At 39.9% G+C, this 22,869-nt stretch overlaps 1 protein-coding gene across 5 annotated transcripts in view; it reads right to left on the reverse strand.

Moving 5' to 3' along the window:
• The window catches only part of PCLO (piccolo presynaptic cytomatrix protein), a 293,541-nt gene that overhangs the window by 93,414 nt on the left and 177,258 nt on the right, over positions 1-22,869 (reverse strand). For all 5 annotated transcript variants that reach the window (XM_042469225.1, XM_042469224.1, XM_042469223.1 and 2 more), the window contains exons 8-9: positions 20,161-20,297; positions 3,414-3,495 (exon numbers count right to left, since the gene is read on the reverse strand). In XM_042469225.1, coding sequence (XP_042325159.1) covers positions 3,414-3,495; positions 20,161-20,297 — 219 coding nt within the window. The remainder of the gene's footprint in view (positions 1-3,413; positions 3,496-20,160; positions 20,298-22,869) is intronic.

Below are 22,869 nucleotides of genomic sequence, written 5' to 3' on the forward strand. Positions count from 1 at the left end.
ATTATTATTATTATTATTATTATTATTATTATTATTATTATTATTATCCTATAGATCCATTTTCATTTACAATTTCCACTGATTAACCTAAATGGAGGAGTAGATTTGGGAATTTCAAGGGTTAAAAACACAAGACAAAAAAAAAGTGAAAAGACAAATAAGTGGGTCTAAGAACAAATCAAGCCTGAACTCTTACTAAAAGCCAAAATGATGGAACTGGGGTGATCAGGCTTTGGACATTGAACAACATGACTCACTGGAAAATAGGTTAGTTGAGGATACACTCCCCCTGAAAACTCAGGTTCATATTTGGAGGTACTCCTGGATTCATCTCTGAGCCTAGAGGCTCAGGTTTCAGTAGTGACCAGGAGTGCATTTGAACAGTTAAAGCTAGTACGGCAACTGTGCCTGTTCCTGGAGAAGTCAGATCTGGCCATGGTTGAGAGACAGGTGGGATACAAGTAAATATTATTATTATTATTATTAATAATAATAATAATAATAATAATAATATGATAATACTCAGTAAATTTGAAGGCAGTAGGAAAAGAAGAACATGACACAGGAGGTTTGACTCAGTCAAAGAAACAATGGCCCTTAGAGCTGGGTTTCTGAGCAGATGTCACTGATGTCCCATAGGTGATATTTAGATGACACTTGAGGCAAAGATTTCTGAAGTCAGGCAAAAACCATAAGCAGCATACAATGGGAAGATGCTATAAGGAAAACATCTAGCTACAATGGGAAAGTTCACAGAAAAGTCATCAAGCAATAGCAATAGCATAATGGCAAAAGAAATAGGCAACCAGTCTATGTATTAAAATATTTAGAATAATCTATGCTCCCATCCAAGTACTAACCAGGCCCAACCCTGCTTAGCTTCTGAGATCAGACGAGATCGGGCGTGTTCAGGGTGGTATGGCCATCGTACATGGGTGCATCATACACAGCTTCAAGCATACACTGAAGCTGAGTGGCAATCAAAGAAATGGGGTGCACGCCATGAGCACATTGTTTGCAATGGGGCATGAGCATACACAATATTTCCCTTACATCAGAGGGCATACCAGAATGGATCCATTGCATAAGGAAGGGCCTACTGTAGTGGACGAGCCTATGGAATAGTGTGATGCATCCCAGTGCTCATCCCAAGTAAAAAAGAATGGAGATGTAGGGTATCTGTTTTGATTTAACCCAGCTGAATAGAAGATAATTGTATAGCATATGAGTTCTGGAACATACATTAGGGTAGAACCAAATATTGTTCCAAATACCATTGATTAAAGGCTTCATGAAGCTACCTTAACTCTATTGGGGCACTAATGTTTCAAAAGGCTACCTTTAAGCATCACTCCAGCTCCAGAAAACTTCCAAATGGGGATGATCTATTTAGGTGGTTTTTGGTTTTTTTTTTTTGGGGGGGGGGGGGTTGTAGCATGGATGATGTTATAGTGATAGGGTCACAAAATAACAGTGACTCCATCATATCAAAAATAGTTCCAGAAACTAAAGTGAGAAATGTGCATTTGATGTTTCCTGGGACATGTCACTGACAGAAAATGTGCTCTTTCTCATATGGAAAAAATGAAGGCAACACTACTTTTTCCAGCCTCATATGAACTATGGCTGTCTGTCAGTTTCCAAATTTCTTTGGGCCGTTCTTGGCTCAGATCTTAGAGAAAGAAAAAGGAGACAAGTGTGCTAGAATATAGAGTGGGTGGGCTGAGAAGAACAAATGACGGGTTTTCTGCCTCCAAATTTTGAGAAAACAGCAACATTTAATAATAAGGCAGGGGAAAATGATAGAACCTTCCATTTAATCTTGGGAGGAAAGTGCTAGCTGGCAACAATAATTACTTCTGCACAGAAATAGGCTTTAACATTCTCCATTGTAATTTTCTATAGCAGCATTTTTTTTTAAAAAAGAAAAGCCCAATTGCAGTGTCAGAAAACCTTGAATGCTGGAACTAGATGCTTCTGGTACAAGACAAATAGTGCACACTGCCAGAGAAGAAGAAAAACAAAACATTTCATTCAAAACTGATATTATTTTCAAGAGAAAAAGAAAAGTGGGACAGTATGCTATGAAAACCTGGTACAGCCTGTTTGCTAGAACATACAGCCAGCAGCCAGCACAGCCAGCTCCATCCTTTGTTAAGCATGTGTTGTGCATTACAGTGTTGAATATGAAATGTTACCACTGCCTCTCTCTTCCTAACGTATTTATGCCCCAAACACTTTCCCAGAAAATCTATGTGGTGCTTCTTTCTTAAAATCATCACTCACAGTAGAAGAGATTTTGAGTAACCCCCTGCTAACTGAAAACAAACTTGAAGAACATAATTCAGGTTAGATTTGGAAGATATATTTTACTGACTTAAATTAGGTCAGGCACGCCTAAAAGGGATCTATATGTTAAGATGCTTCCCCTTAGGCCTAGCCAATTTAAAGTTCCCAAACGTATGTTATCTTTCCAATACTAGTGGAATGATAGAGGGCATATATAGAGTGCGAAACTAATAAGCATATTGCACTGCACTTGGAGGGATGGGGATGGAATGGAACAGGGGGAAATGTGTGTTACTGCACAGGAGAACACCGCCGATGCTTCTGGGAGTGCCGAAGCCGTTCCATGGCAGCCAATTCTGAAGGATGATTTTGAACCGTTCTTCAAAAATGGGAGAACAGGAACAGCTAGGGAATGGTTTGGGATTCCTGATGGCATCAGCAGAATTCTCCCATGTGGTAATACATGTCCCCCTCTCTTTCTTTTCTGTTCCCATTCCTTCAGTGACACGCAATAAGCTTATAAGCATGGAACTGCTGGGGCATTGTCCCTCTAAGCATGTCCTCTTAAAACACAGCTTAGCCTCCAGAATCTTCCTCCCCTATCAGGAATCTGACAAAATATAAACTGTGAATTATGATATGCATATGGTTTCCCTTGCTTTGCTAAATCATCCAGCACTTTTATTATATCTATATTTACATGGCACGATTATCATTGAATTCTGTAGGGCTTATCCCCAGATGTGTGTGCAGAGGAATGAAGCACTAAATATACCAGGATTCTTATATCATTATCAGAAAAAAGGAGAAATATGGAAATAAAACATCCAGACTCCTTCAGAATCCTAGAGCTTCAGCATCAATTAAAAGAAAGAATGCAGAGAAATATACTATTCACATATTCACAATTGTTTCTTCTGTAGCATCATTCTTACACTAGCTTTGTTATTTTAAGAACTGTAGCATCTAATAAATATCATTATATTTTGATACCAATGAACACTATTACTTACCTGACATCAACAACAATTCTTACCACGTGAGACAAACCTATCATCCTTTATTTCATTTGCAAGTCATACAATAAATATTATAATGAAACCAGATGCGCCTATTTACTTTACCTGAAACAGAGTGATCCTTTGGGTCCCTTGGCAGTTTCAGCCTTGCATGAGGGAAGATGTATTGGATAGGCTTCCCATTAATCTAAGGAATATAAAATGTGAATGCTCATCAAAGATAAAACATGATATATATTTTTAAGTAAAACAAAAATCTTGTAACCGTAATAGTCCTGCAAATCTCCCTTTCTCCTACACACAAATTCTTGATTTCATTTTCAATTTTGTAAGGGAGCGGACCACACCAGGTGGCAACCTAAGAGGGGTGACACCACTGCTTTCCAAACATCTGCCATTGGGCAGAAATGGTCTGTGGCATTTGTCTGCATGCCTTTAAAAAGTTGAAGAGATGGTGTGAGTGGAGGGAGGCTCTGTGGGAAGAGAAAAGAGAGCCCCCACTTTTTAAAAACAAAATTAAGTATAACATTAAAAAAATCTTTTTAAAAAAAGATTTTTTATTCTTTCAATTTTTTTTTTGAAAAACATTAAATTTTTTACCAAATTTTCACTTCAGTCACATGAAACAATGTAGGTGTAAATACATACGATATGTAATTTAAAGGTATAGTTTTAATTTTGCTAGTTGTTTATATTGTAACTATTGTTATTACATTCAGGGATATATGAGAATTACGATTTATGAGTAGCGTTAGTACAAAAAACATAACTAAGGATTCTGTATGGTATGGTATTGGAGCATGTCAATGACCACACTGGATAACAACAACCCTAGCGATACCACTGTGCATAACTACAACAAAGTGACAATTGATGTATCATAGTGGCTCCCAATTGTGTTTCAAGTAACTTGAAAGATTATCAAACCAGTGTTTACCGTGGGCAATTTCCTTTGAACAGAAACATTACATTCAGAGGAAATTGCCTCTCCCCAAACGATTCAGTGATGCTGAGGGGAGCCGGCGATTCCCTGACATTGAGGAAGTGTGCCAGGCTTTCACACATGTGCACCTACTCAGTGTTTTAGAGGCAATTTACCAGAGCTTACACCATGGTAAGCGCTGGTCTCATAATCTTCCTGATCAAGTGCATGAGACCAATGGCATAGCAAATTCTCATCACCCAATTACAAGCAATTGTGATATGGCAGACTACTCTTCTCATTTCTTGAATGACTGTCTTACTCAAATGCATGACATTTTATGACCACTGTTTAATTCTTTCTTTCTAAATGTTTTTTTTTGTTATGTCTGTATAACAGAAATATATATATATAGTATTTTTGCTTTATCATCTTCATTGGCTGAGTACTTGCTTTTGGACTCAGCTCTGAGTTCTGGTGTTGACTGTTAAAATAGCCTATAAGCAGGATATGTGAAGGACTGACTCTTCCTACTTGGAATTGCCTTTTCACATATGTCCTCTGAAAAGGCATGCTTTCTCTGGGGACTAGGCAGTCAAAGATGTAGAACAGGGCCTTTTCAGCTGCCACACCTAGCTTGGTTTGGGCATAAAATTTTATTTCCTTGAGTCTACCCCACAAACTGTGTGAAGCATAAGAAACAGTTCTGGGCACCACAATTAAAAAAGGACATTGAGAAACTGGAACATGTCCAAAGGAGGGTGACTAAAATGGTGACAGGTCTGGAAACCATGCCCTATGAGGAATGACTTAGGGAGCTGGGGAAGTTTAGTCTGGCGAAGAGAAGGTTAAGAGGTGATATGATAGCCCTGTTTAAATACTTGAAGGGATGTCATGTTGAGGAGGGAGCAAGTTTGTTTTCTGCTGCTCCAGAGAACAGGACCTGGAACAATGGATGCAAGCTCTAGGAAAAGAGATTCAACCTCAACATTAAGAGGAACTTATAGACAGTAAGGGCTGTTTGACAGTGGAACACACTGCCTTGGAGAGTGGTGGAGTCTCCCTCCTTGGAGGTCTTTAAGCAGAGGCTGGATGGCTATCTGTCGAGGATGTTTGAATGAGAGTTCCTGCATAGCAGAGGGTTGGACTGGATGGCCCTTGTGGTCTCTTCCAACTCTACGATTCTATGATTCTATGAGTTCCAGTGAGTGAATCCAAAAGGATTCTAGAATAGTGCTGGAAGACTGTTTCTTCTTGAAATATTTCTAGTCAGTACAGTGAGCCTGTAGTACTCCTAAATGCTCAACTCTGGTTAAGCAAATTTAATCATATATTATGGTGTACATAACAATACACAAACAAGTTTGTAATAGGGATTGTATATGAGGTTGGGAACTTTTTTGACTATAATACTTAGAATCAGCTTTGCAAACAAGTAACATTTCCAGGCTTTGCCATACAGCCTCTAGTCATCACTCTATCCAGTTTGATGTCAGAATTACCATTGTGAGGTTTCATTCATCTCAGAGGAAATGCCATGCCATCTCATCTATATCAGTTGAGAAATTTATAGCAATTTATAAGTAAGGAAATAAAAAAGTTACTACAGGACTAAAGATTAGAAGCAAATCAGTAGTAGAGATGGTTGGTAAACTATCTAATAGATTTGGACCTGAAACAGTTCTGTCATTGGGCTGCATTGAGGGCATGGCATTTAGATGCTGCACACCCCAAATGCAACCAGAAACTGTCCCAATGCTGCCTCAACTCAGAAGAGTCAGCATGAAAAGGAGTGGGGAAAAGACACTTCTTTTCAGAGGTCAGCTGGGAACAGTGGTGATGGGCTGGATTGGGGGCTTCACACGTATGGTTGTCACGGCACTAAGGTGGCCCCAATCTGCCCTTTTGGGGCAGTCTGTTTTGCCCCTTGGCTGTTACTCAGACTGCTGCCACACTATAGAATTAATGCAGTTTGACACCGCTTTAACCGTCACGGGTTTATCCTATGGAATCCTGGGATTTGTAATTTGTTGTGGCACAAGAGCTCTCTGATGGTGAAGGCTAAATATTTCACAAAACTGCAAATCCTATTAATTCTGCAGTGTAGATGCACCCTCAGTTCTGCTTATTTCATGCTAAGGAAACATATTCCTTTCAGTTAGGAGAAGTATATCTGGAATCTGTTTAACTGAGTCAAGCCCATGCTGTCAAAATTCTGTTTTCAAAGATGACTCCTATACCTTAAGGTCACAGAGAAATTCTGTGATGTTCATCATCAACCTGCACCTGACAGACAAAACTGCAAAAACATCACACCTACAATAGTGTCTTTCACTCAGTGATGGCAATTACATTTAAATCAAGAAAACTGCAATTTAAGACAATACAGCCTTGGTGGCATCAAGACACATTATTTATTTAAACAGTCTAGGGACTGTCCTGTGCTCTTTTTTTAAAAATTCTTGTACATTGTGAAATACTATGGAGATTATTGCACACCTGTTTCTCCTGAGCTGGGCATGGGCTTAAACCATTTAAAAACAGATGTTATCACATGCCTCTGTGCCCACCTTGGAGGCATCACATACCCAATCCAGACTTCTCCCAGACTTTGCAAAAGATGGAAAGTCACATTCTTTATGAAGGCAGGGAGAAGTCTGGATTGGGTACTTGATGCCTCCAAGCACAGCATGGAGGAGTCTGATAACATCCATTTTTAAATGGTTTAAACCCGTGCTAAGTTCAGGAGAAGAAGATGTGCGATAATCTCCTATCATGAAGTTTGATAGCTAATGTGATAATGTGTGGAAAAAAACCCCAAACCTTAGATGAAGCATGACAAACTATGTGTAATTACAGTTGCTATCTCTTTTTAATGTCCTTGGCCCTATGGTTTGAACAGCAGCCTGAGGGGGGTCTAATTAAAGATCACAAGCAAATTCTTCTACCAACATCTAAATCTCATTTTACAGAGAGTATTTACTTTGGGTGGGCTGATTTTAACCACATGGTGAATTATAACCTCCCCTTTTCATGCTTCCTGCTATAGCAAGGTTCCCAAAACATTCCAGGAAGATTTTGCAGTCCGTTCCTACTGATCTTTTTATATCTGGTGTTTATAGGGGAAACATAATTTTCCAAAAGCAAAATCTTCAATTCACAACACCGAGAAAGCTAAATGTCATTCATTCTATAACAATTCTGTTTTGGATCCATAAACTGACATTTATAATGTAGTTTAATTCTTATGTCTTTTTTTTTAAAGTATGGGTATGAGGTATTTATTTCTGTAATGAATATTTATTCAGGAGAATTCACACCAAGACAATAGTAGGTACTTATCTTAGTCCATTTTATTTCTACTACTCCCATCTGCAGTGTTTTACAATCCATATAAACTATTGTTATAAATAATGTCATAAACATAGGATTTAGTGTTTATTGATACTTAGTAATCCGTAATTTTATTTTTATCGCCTGCTGGAAACTGTGCTTAAGATGTGCATGGCATTATAAATCGAACCTACATAGTCTCTGAGAATATATGGAGAAAATGTAGAATATAAAATCCTGTTCCTACATTACACAATCACTTCTGTATCCAGAAACATGGTGTAGAAAATTGTAACTCAGCAAAATTGTGCATCTTATGATAGCATGACAAGACATGGATTTTCTTTTTACTTGGTGTACGGGTCTTCCATGCTGTTTTAAGACACAGGAAAAACTGCAAGAACATTCTTGTGTTTTTCTACTGCAGTGCAGAGCAATCCTGCCATATAGAAAGTAATGAGATTTAAGCAGCTTTGTATCAGGGCTAGAAGGAATATTAAAAAATATTCATAAAAACCGTTAAAAAAAAACCCCAGGTGAAACCTACATGCGTGACAATCTTCCCAACTTTTAGTCTGTGGAGGGAAAATCATGGCAATAAATACATTTCTGTAGAAAAACATATTTCCTGCATAAAGAAAAATATTTTCAATATTATCTGTGTAGATTACATTTTTCCTGTGCACAAAAAAAAAGCAATTCTGCACAGAAAACAACATTTCTGCACAATTATTTATTTTTGTTTGAAAGAATAAAATTTAAATCTCTGCCTGCTTAGTGTTATATTTCAGTCTTCCTCATCTTGGACCAAGATCTAATAATATATCCTGTGTGTGTGTGTGTGTGTGTGTGTGTGTGTGTGTGTGTGTCAGGGGTTGTAATTCAGCTTTCATTTCTTTCCTTTCCCACTGCAGCCTCCATGTCACAAAAATCCTGTTCCTTAGGTTTATTCCCTCTGGTTTTGGTCCATTGGCAAGTTCTCTCCCAATATACAGAATGCTTCCATCAGTTCTAAAAGCCAAGACTTTATTTATAGTTATTTTCGTGTGAGTGGGTTGGGTGAAATTTTGACCTTCGGCCTTTTAGTTTTCTATGCTAAATCCTTGGCACAACCTTTATTTGGAATGCAAGCATGGATTATATGGGTGAATTCTAAACCTGAAGTGTTTCTCTTTCTTTGCGTGTGCATAAAATACTTGGTGGCCTAAATGTGTACTATCAGCAGTGTTTAGGAAAGAAGCTTCAGTTTCTGTAGAAGACAAGTCTTGACTCTTGTGTGGAACTTACTGGCTGCAGTTTTCATACTTGAAATATATTTCTGATTTGTTATGTTTAGTGTAGGAAGACTGTAAGAAAAGTGATTGCAGCACTCCCTTGGAAAACAAAAGTTATGTTGTGCTAGTATATTTATACTTGGGTGAAAAAAAGATCCAATCAGTTTTATCCTAACAGGCTAAAGACATGATCACCAGAGCTCTGTAAATTCTAGCATGAAAATTTGTTCTGTGTTACATTTGATGGTTTCTATGGTAGCATAAAAAGACTGTGCTACTTAAGTGAGGTCAATGTTTCCCCTAATACAAGATGTGAGAACCACTGTGGTGTAATATTTTGAGCATTGGACTATGCCCCCATTCAGCCATGGAAACCCACTGGTTGACTTTGGGTGAGTCACGTCTTCTCAGTCCCAGAAAACTTGGTGATAGGATCAACATAAGCTGGAAATGACTTGTAGGGGCACAACAACAACAACAACAACAACACAATAATTTACAAGACGTCATTAATCTCCCTCTTGGCTATCTTGAAAGGAAGACACAGTGGTGTTCTATATTTTAATCTGGTATGTTGGGGTGAAGAACCACAGGCCAGTGGAACAGATACAGCCTGAGAGAGTTCCCCATATGCTGCAAATATCTTCTGTTGTTATTTGTTACCACTTATAAGAAGATACATAAACTTTAAATACCTTGCACTAAACTGAGATGCAGTTTTAAGACAAGAAAGCTGCTGCTTGAAATTGAGGTGTGTGCCATAGATAGGAAATAGGCTAAATGGAATTAGGAAATTGGTAAGAAATGCATGAAATAGAGGATTCCCCCTACTCTGAACTTGGTCTGAACTACTACTGGAACTTAGCCCACAAAACCCTTCCAAACTGGAAAATTGTTCCTCATGTCTCTTGTAGGTCCATGTGGCTACAAAGAGCTACCAGCTCTTATTACTAATGTGTTCTTGCACAGGAGATTAAAAAAAAGAGAGATCTATTCGCCTTTCTTTGCTCCTTTCTAAAGAAAGTCTTCAGGGTGGTATATGGTCTTGCTACCCATGGGTACACAACCCTATTTTATTATATTTGCTTTTATTTAGCTAGTATTGGTTTTATATGAGCTTTTAGATATGACCAAGTTTTATTTTTTTATGTATTTTGACACTTGGGTACACAACCTCATGTTGCAAAGTTTGCAGATCAGTTGAGAATTGGTTTCACAGTTTACATCTCAAGGTTTAAAATTTATGTAAAACTTCTGCACAAGTTCTGAGGAGTACTCTTAGTTTTAAAATTGTAATTTCTCATTTTTTAAAGTTTTTTTTTAAAATCAAAGTTTTACTTGTACTAGATTTGTGTATTTTTAATATTATTAGTCTTTTTTTCTTCCCCACTCATTCTATGGAATCAAAATATTTGTCTGAAGCATCTGAAGCTCTGCAAACCATGACAATATATCAAATACTGATTCTGAAAAGTCCCCTAACCCCAAAGATAAAGTGGCCAGAAAAAAGGCAGAACTGCTTTAGTCTCTTATTCCATAGATCTGAAAAATAATTTTCTGAACTCTGTGTTATTAATTTGTGTGTGTGTGTGTGTGTGTGTGTGTGTGTGTGTGAGAGAGAGAGAGAGAGAGAGAGCGTAAGCAAGCACGTTTCTCTACCCATGAGAGTAGAAGTAAACAGTAAAGCACATAGTTTGGAGAATTTTGAATTGGAAGTTTTAGTACATGATAACATTTCTGTCCTCTTGAAAGCATTGATAAAAGAGGGGAGATTCCAGAGTACTAAATGATAGTTCAAATACCCCTTAGCAGTGATAAGGAAAGAGGCAAAACCTTAGTGAAATCTGAGTGGTTTAACAGGCAGAATGCTTTAAGAAGAACTTCCTGGCATTAAGGCCTGTGTGACAGTGGCATATGCTACATTAGACTGTGGTGGAGTCTTCTTCTTTGGAGAGTTTTAAACAGTGGTTGGATTTCTATTTGTTGGGGGTGCTTTGATTGTGGGCATCTGCATGGCAGAGTGTTGGACTGGATGGCCCTTTAGGTCTCTTCCAACTTTATGATTCTATGATTCTTATACCCTTCATAGGAAAATGCTTTTTAAATGTCACAGCTACAATCAAATGATGGTGCTACTTCATGTTCCTTCTGTTGAGTTGATGCAGCTAGAACCATTCAGAAGGATGGTCAGGTGAGAAATTGGGTCATTACTTAAGACAAAAGGGAATGGGGGCAAACCCCAGTAAAAAAATCTTGCTCAGTTCTTGGTGAGAATCAGGATTGGCAGTGACAGGGATGTGTGCATCAGAGAGAGTTAGAGATGTCCTGGCTAGAGCTGATGAAAGTTCCACTGATGTCCAGCAACACTGAAAGGAGTACAGGTGCTCACACCTGCTTTAGATATAAGCATCAGTAGTCTGGCCTCTTTTCCCCTCAGAATGCTGTATCTCTGTTAGCAACAGACAGGAATGAAAGGGAAGCTGAAATGTACATATGATGCATTCATGCCAATAATAAAATAGAGAGCTTTGGGAAAAGCAATGCATTATTCCACTAGAGTTTCTGCTGCTAGTTAAGATAAGGAGAGGGATCCAAACTTCCTTACTAATCTCATGTGAAAGGTAGAGTGGCAGACATAACATCTGCTATGCTGATCATGAAAGGTAAGGAATGAATGGTAGACTTCATATTCAGCAGCCTTTTCTTGATGGGTTGATTTTAGAAGTGATATTGATAGTCATCCCTTCTAATATTAGATCTGGTTTAGTGCTTGGAATGGATAAAGACTTCATGTATATAGTGAATGGGATTTGGTGAGTCTGTGGGTCTGTTTGTAAAAAAAAAAAGACAGTTGGGTTGGAAGACCAATAATTGAGAACCAAGTTGGAATTTAAAGTGTTCAAGAAACGATAGGCTTGTTAGTCTGTTTATAAGAGGTATCGATATACACGGAATAGCACCCTAGTGTGGCTATGTTACACCCAGCACTATGGACAGAACTTAGGGACTGTCTACACCGGCATCTTTGGCTGGGTTGGGGGCAGGGTCAGGGCATAGCGTCTACATAATGCATGCCCCGGCTCTGCCCCCAGGCCACTGTGACACTGCGTGCCACACCACATGGCATGGGGCATCATCCACAAAATGCTGTGCTGAAGGAGCACTGTAAAGTCACATTTGTGGCTCCTTTTTGAGACATGCAAAGGCCAGATTGGAGCCCTGGCATTTAGTTGCTCCAGCTCCAATCTGGCTGTAAAAGGGTTGGTTGCAGGCCACTCCTTAGGGCAGTCAGCACAGCCCTGTAGTGTGGATAGAAAACACACATACAGAATGCTGTGTTGTATGAACAGTGCCAGTGGAAAAAGTCAATTGTGCTTTTGCAGTCCACTTACAACAGTAGAGCGATGATAGGTGAAATGTTAAATGTTTGCATACTGGAAGCATTCAATGTGCATACAGAGTGTGGAATATGCGGATTTTTTTCCTGGTAGCCAAAGTGTGGGATATGACCTTTGGACATGTGTTTATTATGACAGCATCTCTCCACCTGGAGCCTCGTTTTAAAGCTTTTTGATGCACTGACACTAGATAAGGGCAACAAATACCTTTCCTTTGGGGGCTGCAGAGCCCTGGCCGCAACCTGGAAGGGGTGCCTTTGGAAATCTCTGCCTTTGAAACCCTCTAGGTGCTGCATATACTGCAAAAATACAAGTTGTGAGTCCACTTCTGGTTTTGTAAAACAAGTGTTGTTTTTAATTAAACAGTGCAGCGTGATGTGCAATCTATTTAAAAGGTGTCTTGCCACTCCTGGCAATGTTAGAAAGAGCCAATCCATTGTTCTTGTTTTTTGTTTGACAGAAGAATGTGATGTCCCTGATTTAGTTTGGACTCTATGACACGTTACAGACAGCCCAAAATGGGCGGCCTCGTGCCAAACCGCGCGGTTCCCGGACGCAGTGAAGAAGTGCCAAAATGGTGCTTCTTCTTGTGCCCTGGATGGGATGCCACGAGGCGCTACTTGCGCACTTGCGGTGTCACATCCGGGGCATGACGTGCGGACGCTATGCGTCTGATACGTCAATATGGCGCCCCCTGTCTATATAGGGCACCAACATTTCGTACGCGTGGAGCTCTACGCGTACTATATGCCTGTATGTAATGGGCCTATAATTACTTTTTTTGTTCTTTCTGTAGATGCAGCATTACATGTGGCATGCCACAACCAGACAGAAGATTGTTTGCTTCAGGGAAGAATTTGGTGAATAAATTCATAGGCCAATAGAAAAAGACACAACATGAACCAAAAGAAGATCCCCATCTTCGGGTGCCATATCAGAATTAATAATTCAGTTGTTCATAGAACTCTACACCAAGTTCTGGTATCTAGTGGATACAGGGCTTCAGTATAGTGAGGGGAAAGCATTATCAACACCATCATTATATCACAGGGATTTAAACAAACAAACAAACAAACAAACAAATAGATAATACTTAACAAGGCCAAAAGACTTTGTTGGGTTATTCTAGGTTTTCTATTAATGCTAATATTTTTTTGGTATACCAAAATGGCAGTAATGCCACCTTTTCCAGAGACTTTGATTTATGTGACATGTAACAAGATCCACGGTCATTCTTGTGCCATGGCCTGACCTTCCATGCTGACATGCCACTTACACACCAAAGGACCAGCAATATGGAGTTCCTTGTGGTCTCAGCATCCATGAAGATTTTATAATGGATATAGTATGTCAATTTCACTATTTTACTAATCTGTTTCTGGGCACAGCTCAAAGTGTGTGTGTGTGTGTACTATGTCAACTTCTCTCTGTGTTTGTGTGTGTGTGTGTGTGCACACCTTCAAGTTACCTGCTGATTCATGGTGACGCCATTAATTTCATAAGGTTTTATTAGGAATACTTAGAGGTGATTTTGCCAGTTCCTTCCTCTGAAATATAGCCTGCAGCACCTGGCATTTGTTGGTGATCTCCTACCCAAGAAATAACCAAGGCTGACCCTGCTTAGATTCCAGGATCAGGTGAGATCTGGTACCATTAGGGTATTTCAGAGTACTAGCTCTATATTACTTGGCTGAAGGATATCCGAAGGACTGTATTCTCTGATAGGAGCTAGACTGGGTTTTGTGATTTTCTGGAAGTCTTTCTCTCAGTTCCATCATCGTTTAGAGGTACAGATGCTGGGGATTTGAGAGAGGGATTTTTGTGGCCATTCCCAGAGGGTACTCTTCTATCCCCAGATAAAGATTTTTTTTCAACTTAGTCAGACTTTTGTCTGCTGAGGAGAGTCTTTGCTATCAGTTGGGGATGGCACTATTCTTACTGACTATCTAAAACTGTTTTAATTGATTTTAAATTGTACTTCTAACACAATTTGTTCTGATCATTGATCTTGTTTTGGGTTTTAATTGTACTTCTCATTTATTTAATATTACTATGCATTGTCTTGAGTCCCATTTTCAGGAGAACAGCAGGCTGTAATCCAATAAACAAACTTGAATATATACACTGTACAGGCTGGGGAATATCCTAAATGACATTATCCTACTTCCTATATTACTTCTGGTATGGAACTGAAAGCAATGGGAAGTAACAGATCCCGAATGTATTCTGGGGATATTCCTAGATTGACAGAAACCCACTGGGGACCTTATTGCATGAACTTTAAAACTGGCTCAAGCCTCCCAGGCTGCAGCTGGGATGCAGAATGGAGGCAGGAACTATCACATGTTAAATTGCTGCCTAATCGCCAGCCGTCATCAGCCCAGGTCCCAGCCATGCTCCACCAGTACTTTTTAGAAGCCAGAAGGCTTCTGACTTTGAAAAAGTGCTGGCGGAGCATGGCTGGGACCTGGCTTGGACCTGGGCTGATGACGGCTGGCGATTAGGCAGTGATTTAGCATGCTATAATCCCCATCTCCATCCCACATCCTGGCTGCAGCCCAGGAGCCTTGAGCTCATTTTAAAATTCATGCGATGACCTCCCAGATTCCCATGGGAATGGAAATATGCTTGGTTGAAAAGTTCCATATCTACTCAAGTACACATGTAGCCCCCCAAATCTTAAGAATCAGAAGGGTATAATGGGAATTTATCAGCAAGGTATTGTATGCTAATTTTGCCCATCTCAACCATATTCTTTTGGGAACGTTTGCAGAGCTGCAGAAAAAAACAGACAACAGCAGTTTGGGATAGTCTGCCTTACTTCTTTAGCCTGAGCTGTACTTATTCTGTCCGATTGTTCTTCCTCACCAAAAACGATTATATGTCCCATTCCAGAAATCCCTGAGAAGGACAGTTAGATGAATTACAGTGCATCGCTGTGTCTACTGCAGATTGTGTTCAAATGGAAGTTGGATCTGTTAGTTTAAGCAGCTTAAGGGGAAAGTATATAAGAAGACAAGATGCTGGCGGAGCTGTTTCTTGGTTTCAGCAGTCAGTAGCTTGTCATTTGATGGTTCTGATGTTTGCTGAATGGCATATTTATTGTGGCTTCAGGGCACATCTGGGTTGGTGAATGCTGTTAGCTAAGCAGCATTCAGCAAAAATTGTTTTTGTTACTGGAAAGTGATGGAACAGGCTGATCTAAACCGGGCTCTGGATTTGGTATATAAATACAACAATAAAGGTGCTAAAGAAAACATACACATGCTTCTCAGAATTTTTATACTGAGATAGGAGTTATGAATTCAAATTGAGTCAAATTATAGTTACTTTACGACTCTTTAGAACAATGGTCTTATGGATCTCATTTAAATTTGCAGAAAAATCTTATGATATGATTCACCTGAGGTTTTTTTCTATTTCAAACAGTAGGTAAAATATTGCATATTTGAATGTTCTCTCTCTCTCACACACACACTTAAGGCAAACAAAATTATCAGCACATCATTTAGGTTCTCAGCTTAGTAGCATCTCATTCCTTGAGATTCCATGTGACAGCATTGCACGGGGGGGGGGGGGGGGTTGTGATGTAAGCTAGGGCAGGTGAATATTGGGAGATGGCCCAGAGCTGCTTCCGGGTCACCAGTTTGTAGAAACAAGCATGAGAGCAACCAGGTAAACGGGCTCAGGATTTGGGCAAAATCTGGCCACCAAAATAATATGGCAACTAAGAACCATAGAGAAAAATATAGGTAGGAAGGCAGAAAAATCTGCCCAAATAGCTGTGCAGTTCCTGCCATTCCCACTACATGTGCGCCTACACTGTAGAAATAATGGAATTTGATACCACTTTTAATGCTAGCTCCATCCTATGGAAACTTGTGATCTGTAGTTTTACTAAGTCTTTAGCTTTCTCTGCCAAAGAATGCTGGTGCCTCACAAAACTACACATCCTAGAATTATGCAGGATGGAGACATGGCAGTTAAGTGGCTTCAAACTACATTAATTTCAGTGTCATTGTAGTCAAAGGGCTACACTAGAATACACCAGGCTGCTCCTGGAGTATTCTGGCCTCAGAGCTTCCCTGGTGTCCTGTTGTTACCTCTGAACATCATAGCGATGCTGGCCAGCTGTCTACATGGAAGTGCTGCCTAGTGCCACTGCCACCAGCAGAAGTTGTTCCCCATGAGGTCAGAGCTGAGTCTCCCAACATGGATCACATGGTTGGACTGGGTGCCTCATTGTGACCAGAGTAAAAGGTGCAAATCCTGAGCAAAAAGTGAGTTTTAAAAATCCTATTTAGGCAGGAATAGGGCAGATTCAGTGCGGAACTGACCTTACATACACTGAGATTGAAGATTTCACCTGCATCATGTAGAAAGGTCACAATGAGGCAGAGGGAAACTAGTAGAATTATCCTATGTAGATATGTCCCAGGTCTCACATCCTGCATGCCTTTCACTTACAGTGCACACAACACATGGAGATTTCTTCTAGACTCTGTCCTGCTTGCTGGGGCATGTGGAAGGCTCAGTGCCAACTGATGGGCAGCTTCCCCCTTTCCCAGATCCTGCTCTGTAGTTGGCAGGGTCTATAGCTCAAGAAGGTGTATGAGTAATAATGCTGGCACTCCAAGGACTGCTTTGTTTTCAATGCCATGGTAAGCCCAAGTGTAGGCATATAGCATGTGTCTTCCCAGAGCCTTGTTTTTAAAGCTTTTTGATGCACTGATTATATATAAGGGCTGCAGAGCCCCAGCCCCAACTTGGAAGGGGTGGAGGTCTGTGCCTTTGGAAATTTCTGCCTTTGAAACCTCCTAGGTGCTGCATGTACTGCAAAAATGCATGCTGGAAGTCCACTTCTATTTTTGTAAAACAAGTGTGTGTTTTTGTAAAAAAAAATAATTAAATAGTGCAGGGTGATGTGCAACCTATTTAAAAGGTGTCTTGCAACTCCTGGAGATGTTAGAAAGAGGCAATCCATCCTTCTTCTTCTTTCTTGTTTGACAGAAAAGGGGGTCTAGGAAAGGTTGCTCATCCCTGTATTAAATAAGGCATGTCCCATGCAAAAATCTAATTTTCAGCTCCTTGAGTTTCATTTGCCCTGAGATATGTTTTTTTGCCTGGAGACATGGAGAAATACAAATGGTCACTGAGACTTTAGCTGGTGCCTTCAGACTTGATCATCTTAACCTTGATAGCACATGAAAATGAAATATAGTCTCAAAAATTTCTCCTTGTGCTGAAAGACATTTAGTTGCCACAGCATGTGTTGTTCTTCATCTATACATTTTGCATTTAGTATGTTTTGTCTTGCAACTGGTCATTGGTAGGTAAATATGAGTTTAATTTGCAAGTCTGATAGCCGAGGAAAATCTGTCACTGGAGCGAAAATGTGTTAAGTGCAAGAAATACATTTCCCCTTATTGTCTTAACTGACTCTGCTTTTGGTATAGTCTGAGTACTGCATTTAATATTTTTTCTGTGACTGGCTAGGAAGAAAACTTGATCAGTCTTCTTTTTTTAAAGTAGGAAATAGTGATGGCAGTAAGACATATGGCAATCCAGTTGCCTGGTGAGAAATAAATTCTAGAGGAGAAAAGGTAATATGCTGTCTATGTTTTGTTGATATTATGCTACAAAAAAGACCTGGTAAAAATTGTTTTCCTCTAGAATTTCCTCTGTTTGTGAAGTCCATGAGTGGATGATGATTTTTATGTTGACTGAACAGCACAGTTTTTGCAGGACAGATCATGGTTATCACATACTGAATGTGGGGTCAAGTGGAAGTAAATGGGGTGGAATTTATTAGTTGGCTGGAAGTGGTTGATAAGATGGTGATGTGGCCACAGTAAGCTATGAAGCCTTTTTACTCTCCTCTTCCTTGTATTTAATTATTTTAGGGTACAGTTGCCAGAGTGGATCTGGGATGTGGCACCTGTACCTCTAATCCTTAATCCTGGAGAAGGATGAGGTACCATAAAGCTCCATTCAGTGGCTGCTGCCTTGCTGGCCGAGAGTGGGGAAAAGATGGGTGTGAAGGAGTGCCTAGCTCTGTTTTTGTTTCTAGATGACTGGTGAGGCAATAACTGTGTTGGGAGGGAACAGCTGTGGCTGAAAACTAGAGTTTAGAAGGTGAGAAAGGACTCTCTTGAGGGAGCTTTATGGCACCTCATTTTACTCCATGCTCTGTACAGGATTAATGGTACAGGACCACATTCTAGATCCAACCTGCAACCTTATTTTAGGACAATAGTTCCCCTTAAAGCATCAGATTAATACTGCATGTCAGAAGAACCTTTTGCAAATCTCATCTATGGCTTAATCATTATATCCAGAATAGTCTCTGACATTGTAAGAAAATCTGTAACAAAACCTTTGGATAACAAGGTGTGACAGCCTTAGATTGTCCCTGATTCTGTTTGATAATTCTTGAGAGGTTGGAGTTCACCAGCCTATTCGGCTCCTACACATACTTGTGTGAGCTCTTCCCCTGTATAAGTAACATATTGCACATACAAGTCATTTCTACAAAATCTATTGCCTAAATCCACTTGCTAGTCCAAACTAGACCCGAACTAAAACTGAACCAATGACTAAATGGTAAGGATACCCTTGAGTAAATCCTATTCAATCAACAAGTCTGTGCTAGTTGGGACTAGTCATTGGCGGGTTACATACCGCCATTTGGGACGTCCCCAGGACATCCCAGTTTAAAAAAGAGGCATCTCTTCTAGACGCCCCTACTCCTGTTACGGACTCTGTCCGTAACAAATGGCGGCGGCCGTTCCACACGGCCGCCGCCATCTTGACGTAGCGGACGCTCTGCGTCCGCACGTCGCGCAGCGCTTATGATGTCGTGAGGGCGCCATTGGCGCCTTGTGGCGTCATAACTGCGATGTGAGAAGAAGCTCCTTTTTTGCTCCGTGCGGGAGCTGCACGGTTTGGCTGCTGCGGCTCCCTCACGGAGCAAACAGCAGTGCCGGCAGACTGCCACAAAGCAGTGGTCTGTAACAGACCATTGTTACCTAAAATACCACTGGATTTAGAGCTTTTCCCTTCTTGCAATATTTTAAAGGTCCTCTATTCATTAACCAAGGCCATAAACAGAAGGCAAAAAATAAACGAGCCTTCCTGGACACACTTCTAATTAACACTATTGGTTTATTGGCACTTCTAAAATTATTGTTATTCCACATAGTGCTGAGTATTTCCACCCTGGGAAGTGAATCCTTTTTATTTTTGGTTGTTTCCACTTACCTTAACAAAAGTGACATGCTCTTTTCCCTGTAATGCATCAGAAGATTGGGGGAAACAATGGTAGCAAATACGAGCTGTCCAAGAGCGGTCTTACTAGTTTTTGCATTTTCAAAAAAATAACTGGCAGTGAAAATCAAGCTTCAGAAGGGTTTGGTGAAGCACTAACTGCAATTAACAATTTGGGGTTCTTATGTAGTTGGTGCATGGCATTCATGTGTTCAACCAATTGGACATAAGGCAACAGTGATTTCCACATGCTATCACATTCCACAATGTGTGTGAACACTGCTGCATGGCTTAGGAGTGACTTTACTATTCGGCAGAGTGTGAAGACTCTCCCAGCTGTCAGATGTGACAAATGAAAGGCGGAAAATTATCAGTTGTTTAATTAATTTTTGGGTCATCTACCAACATGGTTTCATGTGGTCCTGCTGTAATAGCAGGTGTTCAAAACAGCCCCTAAAGATGTTGGAAAAATCTGTAAGATTTTCCTTTGCTTTTACAACGAGCTCTTGTATTAGCATTGGGATGCTGAATTTCCTTTGCTTATCACACTCAGTTTGATAAACTGTAGGTTCCATTTATAGCGACGTAAAAGAGATGGTACAAATTACAAACTTTCTTAAAGAATTTAGAATAATTTGTTAAAAATGTATCCTTCTTACTTGGTCTTGATGCTGACTTGGTGGCCTTGAATGGGCTAGCTTGTCTGGCAGTCTTCTGTCATAACCATGTCCATTCTCCAAACGAGACTCCCGGGGCTTGTCGAACCAATCTGTTTCTTCTCGCCGCAGGTGGTAGGCTTTGAAAACCAAGGACACATCATAGGTTCTGAGCCAGAGATGTGAGCAGAGCAACAGTCTTGTGTGTGCAGTCAACATGCATACAGCAGTTATTAATTGGCCATGCATTTTAAAGCAAAAGTAGCAAGCAAGAGTGGAAACAAACAAAGGTTAGTAGGAAGCAGCAGAGAAGACTTGTAACCTGTGGATACTTAACCATAGGTATGTTGAAATGTCATAACAATTTTGTTTGGCTTGGTTTGTTCAGAATAGAGTTTTGAGATGTGTTCTGTAAACAGGTGGCTTCATATCCCTTCTGTTAGACAATTACCTGCTCCAGTTGCACAAAATCACTGATATTCCCATGAGAAATGTTTAATGTTTTTTACATAACAGCAGCTAAGCCATGACATAGATGTGAGGTCCAATAAAGTTTCATTCTGGAGTTTTTCTGGAAAAGATGCTTTGGCAGGTGGACTTGCATATGCAAATTAAATATTTAAAATGTGTGTTTTAAACCTTTGGATGGGAATGACTCTGTTTTAATCAAGAAATCAAAGTGCTCTAAGTAAAACTTACATGATCTTCTTGTCATAGGTTTGCCACATTCTCACCCTTAAGTGCTTCTAGTTTGGGAGATGATAGAAGATCCAACCAGTCAGTTCTGTTTCCCTGTGTGTCACAGTGCTCAACTATCTTCCATTCTACCTTCACTGGTTGCTGTAGTGCACATATAGTGGCCATTTGGGGCATTAGGGGAGTGTATATTGACAATAGCAGAAGTCCGACTTATCCCTGGTATGGAACTCCTGGGAACACTTGGGCCAGTTACAGACTGCCAAAATAAAGCTGCTTCGGGTCTCTTTGGAGGTATGCTGTTTAAATGATGCATGCATCCTAAGAATCTGGAAGCTGCACCAAAGCTGCCCTCCAGTGCTTAGGAATGGAGTGTGGCTTTGGCGTGACCTCTGGACTCTTAGGACCCATGCATCATTTAAATAGCATGCCTCCAAAGAGACCCGAAGCAGCTTTATTTTGGCAGTCTGTAACAGGCCATAGTTCCTTTTAGTTTAGAACCTAAGAAATCCAATATTGGAATCTTTCTGTGAAAATTTCTGGAAGTCTTCTAAATTAAATCATTCTTTAACCCTTACCTTGAAATGAAAACTATTTATTACAAAATATTTGCATAGAAAGAAAATTAAAACATAAGCACTCCTGAGTGTGGCTTGCCTTCTAGGGTGGAACTATGAATAAGGGTAAATACACACACACATTCCAAAGGTGCAAGTGCTGCAATATATGTTGTTCCTTCTGTTTTAAGCCATTCTTTTTCAAGACAGAGAATTTATGAAGTAGAACATACTTCAGATTGTCTGCTTGTCTTTTATGCCTCCATGTACAATAAAACTCTAACATCCTATTCTTAGGATGCTGATCAGGAAAGACTATCTGGCTCCAACGTGGTGCTTTTCGATCTAGTATATTTTTACCATAAAGACCATCTTTAATTGTTTTCCTTGCAGTATTCTAGACATGCTTTTGCAAGATAAATAGGTTCTGTTTATGGGTTGATGACTCTAGGAAAAGAATGTTAGACTTTGATTTTTCAAGGCAGTTTCCCATCCAGATACTGATTAATGTAAAATTTAAAGTGGTTTTAAAAAACATAAATTATGGCAATGTAATATGCTCAGTATTCTTTTTTAAATATGGGAGCCCATATGGGGTAGTGGACTGAAGACTGGACTATGACTCTCAAGATCAGGGGTTGAGTCCCTGCTCAGCTTTGGAACCCTCTGAGTGGCTCCTCCATCTTAGAGGAAAGCAAAGGCAAAGCCCCTCTGAATAAATCTTGCCAAGTAAATCTTATGCTGGGCTTGCTGGCCTTAGGATCACAACAAATTTGTTTTTAAGTAGGGCAATATAAATATTAGTCCCTTTAATATAAGTGAAGATTTATATACCCATCAAGCATGTGTTAATTGGTTCAAGCAGCAACAACTTGTTGAATACTAACACTGGCAAGATCCCACTTCTAATTTGTAGAAGTGCAAAAATTATTTAGAAGCTGACATGGAGGATCAGCTAGTTACACTGTTGACAGGAATACCTTAGAAAGATTGCATCACACCACCACAAACAGTAGCCTTGAGGGTTGTAAATGCATGATTTTTCCTTTGGAAAATTAACACAATCTTTCTTGGATCTTCTTTGTTTTTGTAAATGGATGTATAATGATAATATGATATCCCTGGATTCCAGAACTACAAAAAAACAACAAAACAACAGCACAAAAACAATTGCCCAATAAGCCCATATTTAAGCACTTGAGTTCTGGCTGTGCAGTTGAATGCAGCATGAACAGAGGTTACACTTAACTCAAAGGATTTCATGGGAGCCATTGTGGAGTTGCAGTCTTCCTACAGTGAAAGTCATGGTGGCAAAGCAGTGTTGTTCAGTGAAAAAGTTTGCTGGACCAAATGTAGCTTAACACTCAGCGGGTATTTCAGGCTGATATAACTCTGACAAGAATGGGCAGAAACAACTTTCCCTTTATTTCAGAACAAAAGGCATGCAGGAACTATGTTT

The sequence above is a fragment of the Sceloporus undulatus genome, chromosome 5 (genome assembly GCF_019175285.1).
Source record: "Sceloporus undulatus isolate JIND9_A2432 ecotype Alabama chromosome 5, SceUnd_v1.1, whole genome shotgun sequence".
In the NCBI taxonomy this organism is placed as follows: domain Eukaryota; kingdom Metazoa; phylum Chordata; class Lepidosauria; order Squamata; family Phrynosomatidae; genus Sceloporus; species Sceloporus undulatus.